Raw genomic sequence first — 21,227 nt, 5'->3', positions numbered from 1 at the left:
AAAAAGCAGAAGAGATTTCTAACAAAGAGATTCATTGGTAATTTTAAGAGTCCCCACTACCAAAAAAGAAAAAGAAAAGGGCTAAGCTTTTCTGGTTTCAGTGATGAATTCTATCAAACACTAAGTTATGATTTCTTCACAAACTTCTCTCAGAGATAAAAAAAGGACAGAACTTAGTGAATTTTTGCCAATACCGAAGGATGACAAAGCATCTTGCAGCTACTAGTGTAAAACAAAACCTCCACAAGGAGGGACCTCTCCATATCCACTAGCACTGTCATAATAAAAAGACATAAAATGACAAAAATTGGTGACAACATGGAGAAATGGAAGCCCTTACTTACTGCTAATGGGAATGTAAAATGGTGCTGCTGTTTTGAGAAAAAGTTCTACAAGTTTCTCAAAGGTTAAGCATTGTTATCATATGATCCAATAACTCTACCTTTAGTATGTATAGAAAAGAACTCTCCACAAAAGCTTATATAGAAATATCCAGGGGCTGGGAATATGGCCTAGTGGTAAAGTACTTACCTCATATCCATGAAACCCTAGGTTTGATTCCTCAGCACCACATATATAGAAAAAGCCGGAAGTGGCGCTGTGGCTCAAGTGGTAGAGTGCTAGCCTTGAGCAAAAAGAAGCTCAGGCCCTGAGTTCAGGCTCTGAGTTCAAGCCCCAGGACTGGCAAAAAAAAAAAAAAACCAAAACAAAACAAAACAAAATGAAATATTCAGAGCAAAATTGTTCGTAATACAAAAAAATAAATAAATAAAACCAAAAGCCCAGAGTCGGGTGCCTGTGGCTCAAGCCTGTAATCCTAGCTATTTAGGAGGTTGAGATTTGAGGATCGTGGTTCCAAGCCAGCCTGGGCACAAAATTCCTTGAGAATCTTATCTTCAGTTTACCAAAAAGCCAGAAATGAAGCTATGGCTCAAAGTGGCAGAACACTAGCCTTGAGCAAAAAAGTCCAGAGACAGTACCCATCCTTGAATTCAAGCCCCTTGACTGACATACAAAAACAAACAACAACAACAACAAAAACCAGAAAGAAGCCCAATGCCCATCAACTGAAAAATGGATAATAATGTGTGGTATGTCCATACAAGGGATATTACCTAATAATTAAAAGAAATGACTCATATCACAGTACAGGTGCTAAGTAAAAGGTACCAGCCACAAAAAAACATTGTATTATATGATTACATAATTTCCATGCCTATAAAATGTCTGGAGTAGAAAATCTTTGACAGTATAAAATAAATAAGAGATTGCCACAGGGTTAAAAGGAGTAGGATGATACCAAGCTTCTTTGGGGAAAGATGAAAATGTACTAAAGTTGATGGTTAATAACAAGTATGAATATATGAAAAGCTAGCCAGCTCTATCCTTTTAGATATACTCTGTGACTTTTATAGTCAGAATGATGTCTCAGTATGCCTTCATATATTTAGTAAAACACAACAATGCATGAGACAAACATGTAGACCAGAATCATGTTTATTCAATGATAATCCATTTAGGTACCTATTGTGTACAATTTACGGATTAGGATCTGCTGAGCATTCTATTCCCATGCTGGGTGAATCGTAGAGTAAGGACTATGGATGAGGACTCTGCCTTGTCTCTAGCACCCACAGAACTTGAGAGCTGAGCACAGTGGTGCACATCTGGAATCTCAGCACTTGAGGCTAGGGCAGGAGGATTGCAAGTTCTAGGCTAGCCTGGGTTTTGTAGCAAGAAGACCCTGCCTTTAAAAAAAAAAAAAAGGTTCAAAAGGAAGTTGAAGGTTGCATTGGTATATAGTTACTAAACATGTCTTTCTTTATACTTCTAGACATCCTCCGGGAATTCAACCCTTCCTTGAAGGGCTTCTCTGTTGGCACCGGAAAGGAAACGACTTCTAAAGCCTTCTTAAACCAGGCTGTTGCAGGAGCCACATCTGAGTGAGCCAGAGTACCCCTGGGGGAGGCGGGGCTTCTCAGGGCCCCTGGGGACTGGGGAGAGGGGGCTTGAAGTTTGTTCTAGAAAGGAGTCTGATGGGCTGGGGATATGGCCTAGTGGCAACAGTGCTTGCCTCGTATACATGAGGCCCTGGGTTCAATTCCCCAGCACCACATATACAGAAAGCGGCCAGAAGTGGCACTGTGGCTCAAGTGGCAGAGTGCTAGCCGTGAGCAAAAAGAAGCCAGGAACAATGCTCAGGCCTTGAGTCCAGTCTGGCGAGGGTCAGAGACTGGAATGAGCTCTCTCTCTTGCTGTCAGACATGTAAATCTGCCCGTGTGTACCTAGTGTGTACCTCTGCCCGTGTGTACCTCTGTTTAGTCTCATGTTCCCTCCCACCCCCATTCCTCAGCCAGACTTGGGAGCTCCACATACCTCTGTGTCCCGGGAAGAACACCAGCCTGGGTGATGAAGCCCTGGGTCCGGGTCCCGGATTCCTCCCTGGCCTGTCTGAGCCTCAGACTTCGGGATGTAGGGCTGGTTGGGAACCTCTGTCATGAAGAAAGTGGCTATAAGGCTCAAACCCTATCTTGGATGCAAAAGACCTACTGAGCTGGCAGTGGTGTGGACATGTTGCATTAGGGCTGACGGGTCCCAGTGATATGGCAGGAGGCTGACGGGCCCATCTGGGAGAAAGGGCAGGCCATCACCGTTCTGTGTTCTATGGCCCCACCCCAGAGCTAGAAGGTCAGCTTTCTCCATTGCATCACTGAATTCCAGAGCCTCAAGTGCCTGTTTATAGTACAAGCAAATGACCTACCCAAAAGTCATGGGAAGATCCTTTCTGCTTAAGATAGTTACACCAGTCCACCATCTGGTGGCTCACACCTGTAATTCTAGCTACTCAGGAGGCTGAGATATGAGGATTGAAGTTCAAAACCAGATGGTACAGGAAAGTCTGTCAGACCCTTATCTCCAAAAATTACTCCGAAAGATCTAGAAGCAGAGCTACGACTCAAGTGGTAGAGCACTCAGGGACAGTGCCAAACCCTAAGTTCAAGCACACACACACACACACACACACACACACACACACACACACGCGCGCGCGCGCGCGCGCGCTTGCACGAAATAGTTCATACTAGATGCTGGTAACCTGATTATTACAGTTCAAAGCCAGCTCAGGCAAACAAATCCTTAAGACTCTTGTCTCCAATTAAACAACAAAAAAGGAAAACAAAACTAAACAAAAGTGAAGCTGTGGCTCATCTACCATGTGTAGAAAAAGCTGAATGAGAACATAAGTCCCAGTATGAGCACCAAAAGAAAAAAAGAAAGAAAGGAAGAAGGAAAAGAAAAGAGCAGTCACAAGCCTCAATTTTCCACGTATTTCCCAGGATTCCTGTGATTTGGGTCCTCAGTCCCCTGACTTGCTCCTAGCATCTTCCTCATTTATTTCAATAGGAAGCAGGCATCATTACAAAACCTAATAGGTTTTATAATGCACTTGGTGCAGGTGAAAGGCTATGGATTCAGAATCCTGGCTTACTTCAGTGTTACTCTGAATTCTGTTTTGCCCCAGAATATCCCAGCTGGTAGTGTAAGAGGAGAGGCAGTTAGTTCTAAGCATGAGACAATCCAAGAATGAGATCTCAGCGTGAAGAACATAGGAGCTTTTGCTGGTTAATGGGAGATAAGAGTCGCATGAACTTTCTAGATTGGCTTCAAATCACTATCCTGAGATCTCAGCCTCCTAAGAAGCTAGGATTACAGGCGTGAATCTCTAGCACCCAGCCTTACACTCTTTAAACTGAGAAATTAAGTTGGTTTCCTCCAGTTAGCCAGAGGGAACCAAGTGCCCAAGCCAGTCATTTCTGTCACCTGGAATAGGCCATGCCGAGAAGGACATGAAATCCTCATATTGTAGACTTTCTGTTTGCCTTGGGCAGTCTGGCTGGGAAGAGATGGTAGATCATCAACTATGCCAATCAGAAAACAGTTCCATGGAGAGTCAAGGCCCCAACAGTCACCTCCCCAACCTCTTCCTGAATGGAGCTCTGTATGGCCTTCAGTCCCCCTTTCCTGCCCCTGTCCCTCCTCTTCTGTGTATCTATATGAGGGGGGCTCTGTCTGCTAAGAGCCCTGGGCAAGCTTCCTCCTTTATGTCTGCACAGGGGCTTAGCTGTCCAGGCTAGGAGGCTGGTGGACCTGATGAAGAATGACACGGTGAGTCTGGGGTCACTGGGGTGAGACTCCCTGGAACAAGAAGTGAGTAAGAGAAACCACAGACACAGAGAAGCCAAAGATGAGCTGTGGGGAACTCGGGAGGAAGGTTAGGTTTCTAGCAGAGATCCATAGCTCTATCCTCTGCTCTTCTGTGGGCGATGTTCTGTTCACTTGTTCACATTCAGCATTCATCACAGGTCAAGCCTGAGGCCAGAAATGCATCACGATCTTGTTTGTCCTCAAGGGGCTCATCAGGGAGACACCACCTTAAAGAATCAAAATCATGCAAGAGCTGACATGTGCTCTATAGAGAAGGCAATGGCTAGGCATGGAAGCCCATGCCTTTAATCCCAGATACTCCGGAGGCAGAGATAGGGAGGATTGAGGCTAGAGGCCAGCCCAGGCACAAAGCTACTGAGACCCTCATCTCAACAAACAAACTGGGGTATGGCAGTATGCATCTGATTCCAGCCACACAGGAGACATAAGTAGAAGGATCATGGTCTGAGATTAGTACTGTGCAAAGCTGCAAGAGCCTACTTGAAAAGTGACTAAAATAAATTAATAAAAGGGATGATAACAGAGCTCCAGTAGTAGAAAACGTGTCTAGCCAGCATGAGGTTCTGAGTTCAAGCCCTATTACCACCAGAAAAGGGTAGGGGGAAGCTATATGTAAAAGAGAGTAGTGTGCAGAAGGGTGACAGGCCCCTCTGTGTGGGCAGAAGATGCATGTTTGAGCTGGGTTCTGAAAGATGAGCTTTCAGTGGAGAGCAGGTTCTCAATGCAGGCCTGTGTTGGAGCCATTCCCTTGTGGAGGAAATCATTGAAGAGAGGAGCTGGGATTCGTTGTTGTGAATGTGATTTCATGTATACCGCAGTCCACCCTTGACATGTTTCAGAATATTTCTATTGCTAACGGCAATCTCTTCTGGATTTTGCTTTTCATCTTTCTCCTCCTATCCTCTTTCAGAAGCCCAGATCAGAGAAACGAAACTATGTAGGCCAGGGAACAACATAGGCTTTGGGCCACAGCTTATGGAAGGGGTATGGCCATGTCCCTTCCACCCAACCCCATGACTTCAAATTCTCCCCTATGTCCCTCTCGGGAGATCCCGAAGGTGGCAAAGTATTTCCACAGTCGCATTCATGGATCTGTCTCTCCAGCTGGATTTGTTTACTTGTGGAAATGATCTGAATTTGAAGAACTCTCTCTTACGGGAAGAAAGTCCTTTCTTCCACAAGGCAAATGGAGAATTCCAAGTTACTAGAAGATTCTAGAATAACTTTCCTTTCCCAGTGCCAAGATCCACTTCTCTAGCTCCACCCACTCCCTTGCCATGCTAGAGATGGAGGACAAAGCTCAGAGGACATCCCCATCTACCAAGATGGTTGGGGACCGCCGCCTATGTGCTACTGTGTAAGGACACAGCCTCAAGGACATCCAGTGACTTTGCCTAAAACATGGCATTTGGGACTTCAGGACCCTCAATCTAAAGAACAGAACACGCGAATGGCCACTCTCTGCTGTGTCAGGACCCATCCCTTCTTGCTCAAGTGGCGCACTACCACTTGAGCCACACATCCTTTCAAGCATGTACTTAGCGCTTGTCTTTTCCCTGGCCTGACTGTGGCACAGGGGCTTACCTTGCTTTTCTATTCATTGCAGAGGATACATTTTCAGGAGGACTGGAAAATAATCACCCTGTTTATAGGAGGCAATGACCTCTGTGATTCCTGTACTGACCCGGTAGGTATCCAGGCTCTTCTCTTAGGCTCCCCAATCCTGGTGAAGAAATTCCATAGTTGGACATTGTCTGTTGGAGCACCACAGCTGGGACAGGTCTTGGCTAGTGGTTTGGCATGGATTGAGCCTAGATTAATCTTACATGGAGAGGGCATTCACCTCAAGAGAGAGAGGCAACAGGACAAGCAGGATTGGCTGAGGAAGTTTCCCATCGAGAAGCCTGATCATATCTTTCTAGAAACTAAGAGATCATACCAAGATCTAGGGATATCTTGCCTGTCTTCTAGATAACCCAAAGTCAGCTTCTTTCTGCAAGACTTAACCACACTGGCCAGGACCACCTGTGTGCTGTTACTAGGGAAGTTGATTTCCTATTAAGGCGTTTAGTCAATGTTCAGATGCTCAGCATTTGGGGAAGGGGAGTTGCTGCTGGGGACAGGCAGGATCATGGGCTTCTCTAAGTAGCATACCTTTACCCTGTTGCATAGAGCAGGGCTCTTGGTGAGAGCTCAGAGAAAGAGTTTTGCTGCTTAAGGAAAAAATGGGGGGGTGTTAAAAAACCACAATGTCTAAGCCTGGCACCAGTGGCTCACACCCCATAATCTTCTCTACTGAGGAGGCTGAGATTCAAGGTGGTTCAAAGACAGCCAGGACAGGAAAGGCAGTGAGGCTCTTATCTCCAATGAACCACTAAAAAGCCAAAACTGATAGAGTGTTAGCCTTGAGAAAAAGTGCTCAGTGACAGCACCCAGGCCCTGAGTTCAAGCCCCAGAACTAGTGTATGTGTGTGCCTGTGTGCACATGACACACACACACACACACACACACACACACACACACACACACTATCTACATCACAAGAAATAAGAATGAAAGTACGTTATGTAGTGGGAGAGTCCCACAAGACTCTCTTCCTTTCCCATTACCTCCTTATGGTGCTCTACATAGGTGAGGCTTCGAAGCCAAAATGAGCAAGCTACAGTCCCAGACACATTTCAGTTCTCCAACACTACCAGGTTAGAGGGCCCAGAGAGATAGAGGAGGCTCCTTATCTCATAAACAGGAGGCAGTTCCAGAGCTTTCTATAGCTCTATGCACAAGAAAGAGTATTTCCCTGAGTATTTCCCTTGCCAAAGCAAGCCTGAGGAGCATGAATGGCATTGGGGCTCCCAAAGACAAACCTACTTCATTTTTATAGTTGTCCACTGTAACAGAAATAAACGGAGAGGATCCAAGACAGGAAATAGTCTTGCTCAGTAGAGAGACAGTGGGATGAGGCATGGGACTCAGAAGACCTTTCTATTCCCTGCAGGCTCACTATTCATCCCACAACTTTACAGAGAACATCAGGAAGGCCCTGGATATCCTTCATGCTGAGGTATGGAAGCTGGGCCATGCCGCCCAGAGCAGCTCTACTATGGTTGTGAGGTTCAGACCTCCCTGAAGACAGCTATGGCTTCTTGCTGAGATCTCCCTAGCAGATCTCTTTTATCTTGTCCCCAGCAGCCTGGATGCAAAGAAAAGGGAGAAGGAGGGTTGAAGGAAGTGGATGGGGCCAGATGAAGATCTTGAGCACTGAACCCCAGCAAGAGAAGCAAACCCCAAGCCCACATAAGAGGCTAGGGCTGAGCTGGGTGCCAATAGCTCATGCCTGTAATCCCAGCTACTCAAGAGGTTGAGATATGAGGATCATGGTTTGAAGCCAGCCCAAGCAGGAAAGTGTGTGAGACTCTTATCTCCAATTAACTACCAAAAAAACAGAATTGAAGCAGTGTTTCAAGTGACAGAGCTCTAGCTTTTTTTTTTTTTAACCAGTCCTGGGGCTTGGACACAGGGCCTGAGCCCTGAGCACTGTCCCTGGCTTCTTTTTGCTCAAGGCTAGCACTCTGCCACTTGAGCCACAGTGCCACTTCTGGCCATTTTCTATATATGTGGTGCTGGGGAATCGAACCCAGGGCTTCATGTATAGGAGGCAAGCACTCTTGCCACTAGGCCATATTCCCAGCCCAGAGCTCTAGCTTTGAGCAAAAAAAAAAATGCTCAGTGACAGTGCCCAGACCCTGAGTTCAAGCCCTAGGACCAGAACACAACAACAATAGACCAGGACTTCCTACCTCATCATCTTGGTGTCTTCCTCATCTCTTTGCAGGTTCCTCGGGCATTTGTGAACCTGGTGAAGGTGCTTGAGATAGTTAACCTGAGAGAGCTGTACCTGGAGAATAAAGTCAGCTGTCCACGCCTGATCCTCAGGTCACACTAAAATGTCTTCCCCATCCCTGTGAGGGCCAAGGACCCTTAGCGAAGCCCAGAGCTGAATGTGAAAAGTCCTGACAGTACTCCGTTTTCTAATTGGAAAAGGCCTTAGGGTTTTCATGGGGAGGGGGCGTGGAAGAGGGTTAACTCAGGACAGGTTCCAACTGCCCGCCCTAGGATGTACCTGTGGAAGTCACTCCTGCTTCTGTTGTCATGGCAGCCACAGGAGGGAAGAGTGAGGCGTTGGGAATGAAATAACACCCAGTTAGTGAGGTTCAAGGAGGACTTAGGCTGCTGCCAAGACCTGCTAGACACCCCAGGTGTCTGGAGTGCCCCCGCCTCTCCTGGAGGCCCATCCCCAGGTGTATAGAACTCGAGGATGGACATTCCCAAATAGAGCACTAGGATGAAGTGGCTACCTCACAATCATCAGGGTCCTTCCCCAGGGAAGTCCCTTAAGGCTCATCTTCATCCATCAGTCTCCAGGGCCAAGAAAAGATGGCTTCCCACTCCAGCATGTCAGGTTCCCATGGCTCTCAGGAATAAGATGGCCTCCTAGCTGAGGCATGAGCATTTCTTGATTTTTCTTTTTTGCAATGTTCTTTCCTGATATGACCCAGGTCTGTGCTGTCCTGGTCCTCTTCCCCCAGTCCCGTATCTCTGCCCAGGCCCCCACCATGTCCCCGAGCTCATCACGTGGCCACTAGTCATCTCCATACAGTAATAATTCCCCCACAACCCAAGAACTCTGAGTCATTGCCTGCCCAGCTGAGGGGCTCAGCGGCTATTTGCTGTATGACTGAATGAATAATTCACAAGAGCCAGTCTTGCTCTTGGAAATGAAGGGGTATGCTGGCTGATCACCTGAAAAGCCATGCCAAACCTTCCCTGGGAAGCCCAGACTGCACAAGTCCCCTGGAGAAGGCCTCAGGGACCCGCAGAGACAGGCTGGCTGTGGGTGACACGGTGTGACACATGCCTATTAACACAGCAGGTGTCAGGCAAGCTATTTTCAGCTGCTGACTCATCAGCTGGTTCTGGTTTTCTCCAGTCCCTGGCCCACAAAGGATTTTTACTCTGTGGTCATAGCAGCTTCGCTATGCACTCTACAGGGTTTATTTGCAGGTTTTTTCCTTCTTCAGAAGATTAAAACTAGAGATTTTATTGTTTTGACCAATTGACTATCAGCATCAGATGGATCCAGGGTCACCTTGTCCTACAACTCCAGTGTTCCATGCTCCCTGTCTCTCTGTCAGTCTGTCTCAGTGGTTCTGGGTCTATAATGAGCCATCTGTGCTATTATTATCTTGGACTCCCCCATTCCCTGACCCAAAGCCAAGATTTCCCCAATGGCCAGCTGGAGCAGGGCTGCAGACTGGACAGAAGCAATTTAGTATAGAGATGGGAGAGGTCAGCTTCAAGGCTAAGCAGACTTGAGTTTTTGTTCCTGCTCCTACATTGAGCATCTGTATGGCTGTATGACTTTAAGAAAGTTATTTATCAGCATGCCAAGGGCTCACACCTGTAAGCCTACCTACTTGGGTGGCTGAGATCTGAAGATCATAGCTCAAAGCTAGCCTGGGCAGGAAAGTCCAGGAGACCTTAATGCCAATTGGTCACGAAAAAGCTAGAAGTTGAGCTGTGGCTCACATGATAGAACATCAGCTTTGAGTGAAAATGCTAAAGGACGGTGCCCAGGTCCTGAGTTCAAGTCCAATACTAGCAAAGAAAAAAGGAAGGAAAGAAGGAAAGAAGGAAGGAAAGAAGGAAAGAAGGAAGGAAGGAAGGAAGAAAGGAAGGAAGGAAGGAAGGAAGAAAGGAAGGAAGGAAGGAAGGAAGTTATTTAACCACTGAGCCTCAGTTCTTCAGTTTCTCCTTTTCTTTGGCAATGCCAAAGCTTTGTGCTTTAACAATGAGCTATATCCCCACTCCTTTTTCTTTTTCATTTTGAGATAATGTCTTGCTAAATTGCTTTAGCTAGCTTTGAACTCACTATCTTCCTGCCGCAGTCTTGGGGGAAGTAGCTGGGATTACAAGTGTGTACCACCAGACCTACCTTTAGTTTTCTCATTTAAAATAGATATAATGATCATTCAAATTCAAATTCTGGGAGGATTAAGCAAGCTAATTGCCGGGTTAGATTTACCTCCCCTGGTGCGGGGATGCTAAGCTTACTCCCTTATCAGTGCTCCCCTTTTCACCCTCTCCCCTGGGCACCTGACCAGCAGGTGGCCAAGGTGGAGCGAGGGACACGGGCTAACCTAAGGTGCACGTGGCCGAACGAGATCCCCTTTTCCTCCCTCCTTACCCACCAAGGAAGCCAGGCGCAGAAGGATCTCAGAGACGCTTCGGAGAGCAATCCAATTTAATCGGGAGGGACTCACAGTAATATAGTAGTGATGACGAGGATTGAGCATGAGCTGGCGATAGACTGGCGAGCTTGTCCATCCAAGAGCAGCTCCCAAGGACCTCCCTCATGGGCTAACATCACTTCCCATAGTACTGCCCTGTGGGCAAAGCCCACCAAAAAGGGAGCACACATGCTCACTGGTGCAAGGTGGGGGATGGTCTCAAAGCTATCCCTTCTGGTTCCGGACCCAGAAGGAGATAGGTGTGGCTCACTTCCACACTGCCCCAGGGCTGGGTGAAGGGCAGCATCTCGGGAGCGCTCTCCTCGCCCTTCCCCCCTTAAGGCCAAGATGAATCCCCAACAGCTAATGATATCTATAAAGCTGGGCACAGATCGCTGTCAAAGAATGAGAGCAATTGTTGTTGTCACTATTACTATTTAGGAGGTATGTCTCAGTACAGCACTATCCTCAGGCAGCCCTGGTGACTCGGCTCCATAGAAGTCCCTCTTACCGATGTTACAAATTTCACTTTTAAGAGAAAAGCCAGGTCAGGGACATTTTCTTGGCTTCATTGGGCTTAGTCAGTGGGCCCTGCCATGGCGCAAATTCCTGAGAGCTCAAACCTGAAAGAAAACCCTGTGTCTTAAGCCGGTGTGGGAAGTGATCCTGAGGTGGGGACGTCTCTGTGGTTTCTTCTACAGGTCTTTGTGTCCCTGTGTCCTGAAGTTTGATGATAATTCAACAGAACTTGCCTCCCTCATAGAAATCAACAAAAAGTACCAGGTAAGTCCGGAAGAGACTCTGCCACCAAGAACCCCGCCCCCCCCCCCCCCCCCAGGCTCTGTGTCTGGTGCGCTGTACAGAGGAGTCAAGACTGTGCCTGCCCAGGTGGGTGCTGACCACTGACCACTGTGACCAACCACATAGAAACACTGAATTCTGCTTCTTCCAGTGCTGCTCCAGAGCAAAGTCACTAAACACAGTTCTCCAAAGCCCAGTGCCTTGAAGACCAATGTTTCTATGTGTTTGGGAACAAATGTGTCTCATGGAGAGAAAACTCAGTGGAACATTCTAGATCAGACCCTTGGAACAGAGCTCCCTCCCCTCTCCCCTCTCTGGGGAGGTGGTCCTGGGGAGCCCCAGAGGAGGAAAACTCAGCGATGGCCTTCTTGGGGGTTGTTGCCTTGTTTAGTCTTTATCAGGTCATGGAGGAGACAGTGGACTCCTTTGACTGTCCTGAATACAGACACACACACACACACACACACACACACACACACACACACACATACACCCCAGTTGTCCAGTCCTTCACTCAAAAGGGACCTTGGTGGCCTTCCTTCCAGAGTGATGCAGGCAGCCAGCAAAAGCGATCCAGGCCGAGAATGCCGTGGGCTCCCTGGGAGAATCACCGCCCTATAGACTTCTGGGGGGCAGCTGTCCTGTGAAGTATGTCAGGGGCTCCAAGAAATAAGCTTTTATTTGAATACCCCCAGTTGCCCCACCCTGCCTTTGAGTCACTGTTGGTTCCACTTCCTGTGCCACACACAGGCACCTGCCTCTCTGGTGAGGTGGGACACAGCCTGCACCAAGACAAGGAAGGTTATGGTCATGGGCTCGGCCCTGGGCTGGCTGGGATACTTGGGGGAAGTCATGAGCTTGTGTCCGTTCTGGCTAATTTAGGCAGACAAATGACATCTTTTGTCTTAGAACTACTCTTAAGCAGAAGCTATGAGGGTTCAGCTCTGTTACATCCCTAGAAAAATATTTAAGGATCTCAAAGAAGCATACACATGCACACATACCCCCTGTTGGGATCTGGACAATCCCTTTCTCCCCCCACGGGGAGAATGGTAACCACAAACTCTATGAAAGAGCACTCAGCCTGGCCCTCCGCCAGCGGAAGGCCAAAGGCGTGCTTACATGGGCAAGCGCTAAGTTGAGGACGGGTTGCTGAAGCTTCCCCTCCCCCCAGTCCCCCCACATGTTACCGAGGGCGGAGGTGAAAAGGAAGGCATCAGGGACACGCTGCGGTGGTGGGAAGCGTCTCAAAGACTTTAATATGGAAGGGCACTTATATAGAAGTAATGGCGGGAAAGAAAGGGGGCTGGCCAAAGGACCAGTCATAGGCTAGGGACCACGTTCATCAAGTGACATCACGAAACTTCCTTTTGTGGGCGGGACAACCCCATCATGGTGGCACGCACGTGTTCACCTCCCAAGGGGTGGAGGCCAGAAGGTGGGAGGGACTTCTATTGTCCCAAGGCTGGTGGAAGGGCAGCCTTTCCCAGGCCATAATAATCCCCAACATCTCCCCCTTTTTGTTTTTTTAATGAGCAGGGGATGCTGTAAACACATGGCATGTGTGGGCATAAGGCAAATGCTGACATAAGATCTGTGGGGCCCCTTCCACAAAACTGGGGTGAGGGGTAGGTAAGAGTCCATCCGTCTGGCTAGGTCCAGAAGTCGGAATCCTCAGCTGGTTTCTGCCAAGTGCAGGAAGGCGCCCTCTTTTGCTGGTGAGGTAGAAGCTGAAACTCTGGCATTCCCGGCAGTTCACAGTAGCTGATAACTCAAACATAAGTGATTAGTAAAACATTCTTTTATATAAACATTGAAGCCAAGGTGTTAAACCTTTGCATTTACCTTTTCAAACATTTCTATCATAAAACATTGGGGTTGAGTGTCAATACCCTCAGCTCCTATTTTCTTTCCAACGGGACTCCCCAAGTCTAGCAGCAGGGGGAGAGGAAAGGAAGAAGCATGGTGCAAAATTCCTTTAGTTTCTTTGTGTGACGCTGTAGGCAGTATTGCCCCAGCAAAACATTGAGCCATGAGACGCTCAAGAAGGAATCTAGAAAGCAAACAAGGAAAGGAAGCTTGGTTGCCTCCTGCCGTAGGCAGTCCTACTTTCCATGAGCCATGGGATGCTCAAGAAGTAATCTAGAAAGCAAACAAGGAAAGGAAGCTTGGTTGCCTCCTACCGTAGGCGGTCCTACTTTCCATATTTTCATGGGAGAGCAGAAGTCCAACATGGTCCTCCTTTTCCTGGAGAGAACAAGAAAACATTTCTCCAGAGCGGGTGCTCTGGGTTTAATTTTCCAATCTGGAAAAACACATATACAGTACTCCATCCCACACTGATTTGGGATGATTTAAAATTTCTTGATGATTAACATAAGCATAACCATCCTTAATTCATCCTAGGGAATCCTTAATTAATCCTGGGGAATACCTCCCCCCCCCTTTTTTTTTTTTTTTTTTAATTATAACACCAGCGGCCACCAGGCAGGGAGTATGGGTGGAGGTCTCATCTTCTGTAGCTACTTCCTGCTGTCAAGGGGGCGACGTAAATCAAGGGCCCCTGGTCAGCCTGGCAGTCCGGTGTAGCTGGCAAAAAGTCCCCATCATTACCATGAGTATGGTCACTAGGGCCAGAGAGCGCTATTTTCTCCAGCCTCTCCTGTATCTTTGGCATACCCAGAAGTTTCCAAGGCTAGTGCCTCCAGGGTCCAGGCCTGCGTTAGGGTGACGACTGTGAACGGCAAATTCCCAATTGGTGATCTCAGCAAGAGATGTTACTCTGTCGAAAGACACTTTTGAAAAGGTCAGGCAAAGTATTGACAAGTTCTCAGAGCTGGTTGGCATGAATGGCATAGAACACACCCTGGGCATAAGCCAGGAACAGTTCCCTTTTGGAGCATAAACCCAATTGTAAAGTGAACGAGTAAGGAGAAACGACTGAAAGAAGTGGTTAATGATAGAAAACTGGTTTGGCATAGCCAGTCAGAGGCAAAAAAAATAAATATATATATACACCTATAAACTGGCAGAAAAGAAGAAAATGGACAGGAATTATCTCTCTTGATTTCCCGGCTCTGATCCATTTTGAAAGGGTGAAACAAGGCAGCTCCCTTTAGGATAATATGGCACCATTCTCCTCTCACTCCATTCCACCTTTCCGTCTCCTGGACTGGCTAAGTCCCAGGAATTTTAACGTTTGTGGCTGGAATTGCATTTTCCCATCCGCGTTTGAACTCGGGGCCTGAGCACTGTCCATGAGCACTTTTGTTCAAGGCTAGTGCTCTACCACTTGAGTCACGGTGTTGCTTCAGCCTTTTGCTCGCTCTCTGTGGTTGAGCTCTCAATCTGGCTCTTTGCTGTTTAACTGGGAGGTGGGATTTTGGAGAGATTTTTTCCTTTTGCCCGGGCTGGCTTTGAACTATCCAGGGAGTCATAGTCCTACAAGCCCTTTTTATTCCCAATTGAGCAACAAGGAAAAAACACAACAGAGATAATCCATTTGTAACTCGTTGAGAACTGACCAAAAACTGCTTGTGAAGGTTTGGCTATAACACTTAGAGAACATGAGATTTACATGCCATCAACTTGAATCACGCCATTGAATCCCACTGGCAAGTGAAAGAGAACACAGATAAATGACAACCAAGGGCAAAGGGTTAAAGCATTGTGGAATCCTCAGTCTCGGAAGTGGCTGCGTCCCTCATCCCCATTTGGCAAGTTCCATGCCATGCGATGGGGAACTCTAGGCAAGGCTGTAGTGGCATCTCTTGCTCACATCTTGCTCTGGGTTGCCTGCAAAATTTCTATATAGATTGGTTAGGGTGTTCAGAATTTTTCAGCATTTCTGGCTCTGGTATATCGATGCCCTTCTGGTTTAAGCAGGGTGAAAAGACTTTTTTTAATCACAAAATTCAAAGACTTTCTTAATCACAAAATTTACCTGGCTAGCTGTGACCACTAACATAACTATGGTGATTTAACCTGGAGTAACTGTTAGGATGGAACTATTCACATCCTCACAAGGCTCATAAATCATTCGAGCAGCTTCCAATGGGAGAGAGAGCAAAGAATCATTAGTAGTGAAACAAGGCAGTTTGGGAACAGAATGTGGTGGCAGCTTCCCGTGTCCAGGAGCTGCCGCCCATCCAGGCGGCTAGCACATCTGTCCACCTGTATCCTATAAAGCAATATTAATCCTGGGTCAGGAAAGCTGAGGTTAATAGTCACATTTGTATGAAGCAATCTCAATTCCTTGATCTTGAGAGTTTATGAGAACACAGGAGAGAAAATGGGAAGGTAAAATCTTAATTTATGCCAAAGAGTTGTTAAGACTACATGCACACTTAACTTTTAACACACTGAGTATAAAATAACATACTGGTGTACTTTTACCACATGTTGCATGTTTGAACCTTATGGAAATTTTTATAGGCACCTTTATCTGCATCGAACATTGGGATAGAAACCTATTGTTATGCTTTTAAATCTTACCAACAACCACACGCGCGTGCGCACACACACACACACACACACACACACAAAAATACCTGAGCGCTCTTTAAAATTGCTTTGATTGGCCATTTAAATTTTCTGGAATTCCAGCGGCAAATGATATTAATTTGCCCATAATAGAACCACGTGGTTGAATAAAAAAACAAAAGGGAAACCTGTTAATTACACACTCCCAACATGACAATTTTCAAATCACAGTGGACAAGCAAACCCTTTTATCCATCTAGAAAAACTCCAGTTGATTTCATATCTTTGAACTGGTAAACATGGAAGTTCAATCAAATTACCTATTGCTGTATCAAAACTCTTTGTTTTCCTTTCAATATTCCATTTTAGTTTATAATTTGAGACTTTCCTGGCTCCAACCCCGTCTGCAGCTGTAAGTCTGATACAGAGAGAAAACGTGCAGGCAAGCACAGCGGGGTGCTTGCCTCTCTCAGCTGCAGCGCAATCGCTTGAGGCCTGTTAGTCTGAGTCCCCGCCCAGCCCAGGCGAGTCTGGCACGCCCCTCACCTGGGGGGAATGGGTGGGGCCCCGCCTCCAATATGGCGTGCCCCATTGTGCTCCACGTGTGTGTTAAGTCAGAGAAATCAGGATTCAACCAACTCACCCTAATTTCTGAGCTTAACGACCATCGGCGGGCATACAGTTTGCCGGGCTGCAGCAGGTCCAGCCACTCCGGGGCTGCTGCCGCCGCTGCTGCCACCCACGCACCCCAACTGGGACGCCGGCCCATGGTCTAAACTGCACGCCACGCCTTTTTTTTTTTTAACTCTATCCGCAGCTCTGCCGCCGCCATGCCACAGCTTCCCACATGGCGGAACCGCGCTTCCGCCACGCCGTGCTCGGCCCACCACACTCGGCTGCCCAAATGCTACCGCAAAAGACGCCTGGTGCCGCCCGGGGCCACGTGGGCCCCAGCGCACGCAGCTCGCAAACCCGGGGCCGCGCAGAGCCCAGTGTACTCACGCTCAGCCTGCGCAAGCCAAACCGCTCCGGCGCTCGGCCACCCACTACTTCTCAAGCACCACTGCGGGTGCCAGGACCGCCGTCTGGCCCGGGGCGCACAGAGCAGAACCGACCCCAGCCCGGGGTCACCGTCCTCTCACTCCGGCACTGACACGTTTCCGCGGGAGGCGCGCCCCGCTCCCTCCGCCGCCTGGCGCCAAATCGCCACGGTGGGGCAACTCTCTGGCCGCGTCCCGTGAGCCTGTCTTGTCTCCATGCTTCTGCCCCGTCTGGATGGGCAGGACCCTCCTCTAAAACCCTACTTAGCACAATCTGTGGGGATACTGTACCCCAAATTTCCCGGCCGTATGATTCGGCCCCACGTTGGGCGCCATTTATGTTGGGATCTGGACGATCCCTTTCTCCCCCCACGGGGAGAATGGTAACCACAAACTCTATGAAAGAGCACTCAGCCTGGCCCTCCGCCAGCGGAAGGCCAAAGGCGTGCTCACATGGGCAAGCGCTAAGTTGAGGACGGGTTGCTGAAGCTTCCCCTCCCCCCAGTCCCCCCACATGTTACCGAGGGCGGAGGCGAAAAGGAAGGCATCAGGGACACACTGCGGTGGTGGGAAGCGTCTCAAAGACTTTAATATGGAAGGGCACTTATATAGAAGTAATGGCGGGAAAGAAAGGGGGCTGGCCAAAGGACCAGTCATAGGCTAGGGACCACGTTCATCAAGTGACATCACGAAACTTCCTTTTGTGGGCGGGACAACCCCATCATGGTGGCACGCACGTGTTCACCTCCCAAGGGGTGGAGGCCAGAAGGTGGGAGGGACTTCTATTGTCCCAAGGCTGGTGGAAGGGCAGCCTTTCCCAGGCCATAATAATCCCCAACACCCCCTATGCACAAACAATCGAAAGATATGTTGCTGATTTGCAGTTGTTGTTTCTAAAAACTTGTGGGATAAAAATAAATGTAAGAGGTATCTTTGCTTAAATGTTATGTAATCAAATACCACCCTTACCCCCATACCAGACTTTAACCAACCAGAATAACTTTAAAAGGGAGTTGAAGGCCAGGCAAGGTGATAAATGCCTATAATCCCAGCTACTCAGGAAGTAGAGGTAGGAGAATCATGGTCTATGGCCAGTCTTGGGAAATTAGTGTAAGGACCTATCTAAAAAAACAAACCAAAGTAAAATGACTAAGGGCATGGCTCAAGTGGTAGTGTGCAAGCACAAAATCCAAAGTTCCATCTCTAGTACTGCCAAACAAAGCAAGGTGGATGGAGGGTGGGTATCGAGCTGAGGGACTTAGGTTTCTCTTACCTACACTTTTTCACAGCTCTTAATACATGCATTTGCAGCAGAGGTGGGGCCTGTGTGTGAGACTAAGGCAGATTCGAATGGTATCTAGCCCGTTCTGGTCAGTTGAGACTTTGCTGAAGGATGATTTCACCCAACAGCCAGATTGTTTAATGCTGTGTCAGAGAAGAGATTGTACAATGCTGACTGGATGCAGAGAGGACCACCTGACCCCTGACCCTTGACCCTTTATCCTCCTTCAGGAGGGGACTGAAGAGTTGATTAACAGTGGACGCTATGACACCAGGGATGATTTCACTGTGGTTATCCAGCCGTTCTTTGAGAAAGTGGACATGCCAAAGACCTCGGTAAAGCAGGCATACATTGTGGATGAGTGGAACCCCCCCAAAAAACACCCCAAAACTCTGAGCATCAGTTATACTTTCTGACATCTCTCCCTTCTTTTTCTGCCCCGTGAGCAGGAAGGCTTACCAGACAGTTCCTTCTTCGCACCTGACTGTTTCCACTTCAACAGCAAGGCTCACGCCCGTGCAGCCAGCGCACTCTGGAAAAACATGGTAAGCCTGCTGAGCAAGAAGAATCATTTTCCCCTAAGTCCTGCTGCCTTTGCCCCCCCCTTCCCTTCCTCCTCCACCTCTGACCTCTTCACTTTGGCCATTTCTTTTTCTCATTTGCATCTCCCGGCTTCTGCTTTAGCTGCAGCCTGTTGGCCAGAAAACAACACGACATAACTTTGAAAACAAGATCGATGTCACATGTCCAAACGAGGTAGGGTGAGACATTGTCCTGGCAATTCCCTACCCAGCTTCCGGCTCCCCCTGGGCTTCTCAGTTCACTCCCCCCACCCTCCAGGGTGCCCCCTTCCCATCTGATAGTGTAGACTCACCATCTAAAACGGCCCCCTCTGGTGGAAGTGAGGGGAATGGGGACCCCCAGAGATCTGGAGGTTCAATATGGCAGGGGTCCCAGCATGAGTCCAAGCTGGGCCCTTCTCATTTGGGAAGGCAAAATGAGCATGGCAGCTTTCATTCCAAAGACTGGAGCAGGGCTAGAAGGCTACCACGTAGCCACTGCCTCTGTTACCGTGGGATACAGACTGATAACAGATTGGGTGGAGGACACAGCGGCTACTTGGAAATGGGAACTAGGGAAGCAGACACTAAGCAGGAAGCAAAAGCAGATCAGAGTCCCTCTTGTCACCCACAAATTGTCAAGTGATTCTCAGAGCTCTGAGTTGCAACATTCCCCTCTGAAAAAAATCCTCTGTGTGCCCAAAAGGATCCCAGGCTTGACACTGGGTATTGCCATAAGAGGACCTGCATGGGGGGGGGGGGGGGTGCGGGGGCGCAGGGCTAAAAATCTGCCTTTCCTTGCCTTAGGGCAGTGTGGATGGACATGGAGTGACAAGGAAGCCCAGGGAGGAGAGATTGGGGCTCTGATTAGCAGAGAGAAGTGCACTGTTGGGATGGAGGCAGAATAGAGAAAGAAAGGTGGCCCAGCCTCCCTGTGCAGGCTAAGCAGTAGAGAGAAGATTTGTGTGTCCCTGGGAGGGACTTTGGGTTTGTTGTAAGTATTGGTATAGGTTTCAGGAAGTGCCTCGGGGCATCATGGGAAGGAACCCACAGTGGTCAGCCTGGCTGGGAGGGGCTGGGCTCAGAGGAGGGTGCAGGGGAGGCCAAGGGTGTATGTGTCCAGATCAGAGCTCACTACAGATTAGTAAACAGAAGCAAGCCATACATGCAATGGTTGCCCAAATGGGCAACGCTCTACCACTTGCCCATTTTTCTGCAGGTCTGGCCATTCCTGAGCACCTACAAGAACATGCAGGTATCTCATCTCACTTCCTTTTGACTCAATAGGCAGTAGGGTGGGCAGACTGTAAACCAGGACTGGCCCAATAGGACATGTTAGTCTTTGACAGGGTATCCAGGGGGTTCCCACCCTTTTATGAAGACTATCTAATTCTCCACACTTTCAGACTGGGTGGAGGGCTGGAAAGTCTGTTGATAATGGCTGGTCTTGCACTAGAAAAAGAACATGTATAAACTATATTAACACATCACTCAAGGAGCCTTTTCCAGCTGCCTTCCTCAGGTGTAGTTTCTGGGAATCTTAGTTAGTGCCAGTCCTGGGACTTGAACTCAGGGTATGGGTGCTGTCCCTGAGTTTTTTTGCTCAAGGTAAATGCTCTACCACTTGAGCCACAACTCCACTTCTACCTCTTTTGATAGTTAATTGGAGATTAATGTCATGGGCTTTCCTGTCTGGGCTGGCTTTGACTCGAGATCCTCAGATCTCAGCCTCCTGAGTAGCTAGGATTATAGGTGTAAGCATGGTTGCCTGCCCAGGTGGCCCTAGAGTCTTGGTATAGATGTTGTGAAGGAATTCTTACATTCACACAGCATGGAACAATTATGTTTAAACCATGGGAATGGGTGTTATTTGTTTGTTGTTGTATTACTAGTCCCGGGGCTTGAACTCAGGGCCTGGGCACTATCCTCCAGCTTCTTTTGCTCAAGGCTAGCGCTCTACCATTTGAGCCACAACACCACTTCTGGATTTTTGATCGTTTATTGGAGATTAAAAAAACCTCATAAACTTTCCTGCCCAGGCTGGCTTTGAGTCTTGATACTTGGCTTCCGAGTAGCTAGATTACAGGCCTGAGTCACCAGTGCCTGGCCAGGAAATCTGTGCTTTTTAAAACCTTCTGTTTAAGCTTTATGCCCAGCCAGTCTCTGTCCCCTTTCAATTCTGAGATTCTGGGATTCATTCTATGTCTTTAGGGCCACGGGACCTGGCTGCCATGCAGGGACAGAAGGCCTTCTGCCTCCCCTCCGGCCTCAGGTAAGCTGCTGTGACAACCAGGACCCAGGGCTGCTCTACACAGATAGATGTACCAGTGAGCCTCTCCCAGACTTCCCACATGCTAATGACATACATAGTTTTGAGCAAGGCCTGCTGCCCATCTTGGGTGGGCACCTGCTTTGTCCTCACTCTGGCCTATGGCAGTATCCTGCCCAGCAGGCTTCAAGACAGTGAGGGCCAGGAGCTGTTTCCTGCCCTCCTGTTTCAGCCTCCTACAGTGGGGGCACAGGTAGAAGAGCCTTGTGACTTTATC

At 48.3% G+C, this 21,227-nt stretch overlaps 1 protein-coding gene across 1 annotated transcript in view; it reads left to right on the top strand.

Annotated features, from left to right (window-relative positions):
• Nucleotides 1-21,227, top strand: part of Plb1 (phospholipase B1) — a 103,227-nt gene that overhangs the window by 35,007 nt on the left and 46,993 nt on the right. The window contains exons 15-25 of the mRNA XM_048353206.1: nucleotides 1,835-1,943; nucleotides 4,117-4,168; nucleotides 5,835-5,915; nucleotides 7,225-7,290; nucleotides 8,062-8,162; nucleotides 11,218-11,299; nucleotides 18,352-18,456; nucleotides 18,571-18,666; nucleotides 18,806-18,877; nucleotides 19,901-19,936; nucleotides 20,893-20,953. Coding sequence (XP_048209163.1) covers nucleotides 1,835-1,943; nucleotides 4,117-4,168; nucleotides 5,835-5,915; nucleotides 7,225-7,290; nucleotides 8,062-8,162; nucleotides 11,218-11,299; nucleotides 18,352-18,456; nucleotides 18,571-18,666; nucleotides 18,806-18,877; nucleotides 19,901-19,936; nucleotides 20,893-20,953 — 861 coding nt within the window. The remainder of the gene's footprint in view (nucleotides 1-1,834; nucleotides 1,944-4,116; nucleotides 4,169-5,834; nucleotides 5,916-7,224; nucleotides 7,291-8,061; nucleotides 8,163-11,217; nucleotides 11,300-18,351; nucleotides 18,457-18,570; nucleotides 18,667-18,805; nucleotides 18,878-19,900; nucleotides 19,937-20,892; nucleotides 20,954-21,227) is intronic.

Source organism: Perognathus longimembris, chromosome 8 (genome assembly GCF_023159225.1).
Source record: "Perognathus longimembris pacificus isolate PPM17 chromosome 8, ASM2315922v1, whole genome shotgun sequence".
NCBI lineage: Eukaryota > Metazoa > Chordata > Mammalia > Rodentia > Heteromyidae > Perognathus > Perognathus longimembris.
Note: the sequence above shows the minus strand (reverse complement) of the source record. Positions and strands in the feature narration are given on the sequence as shown.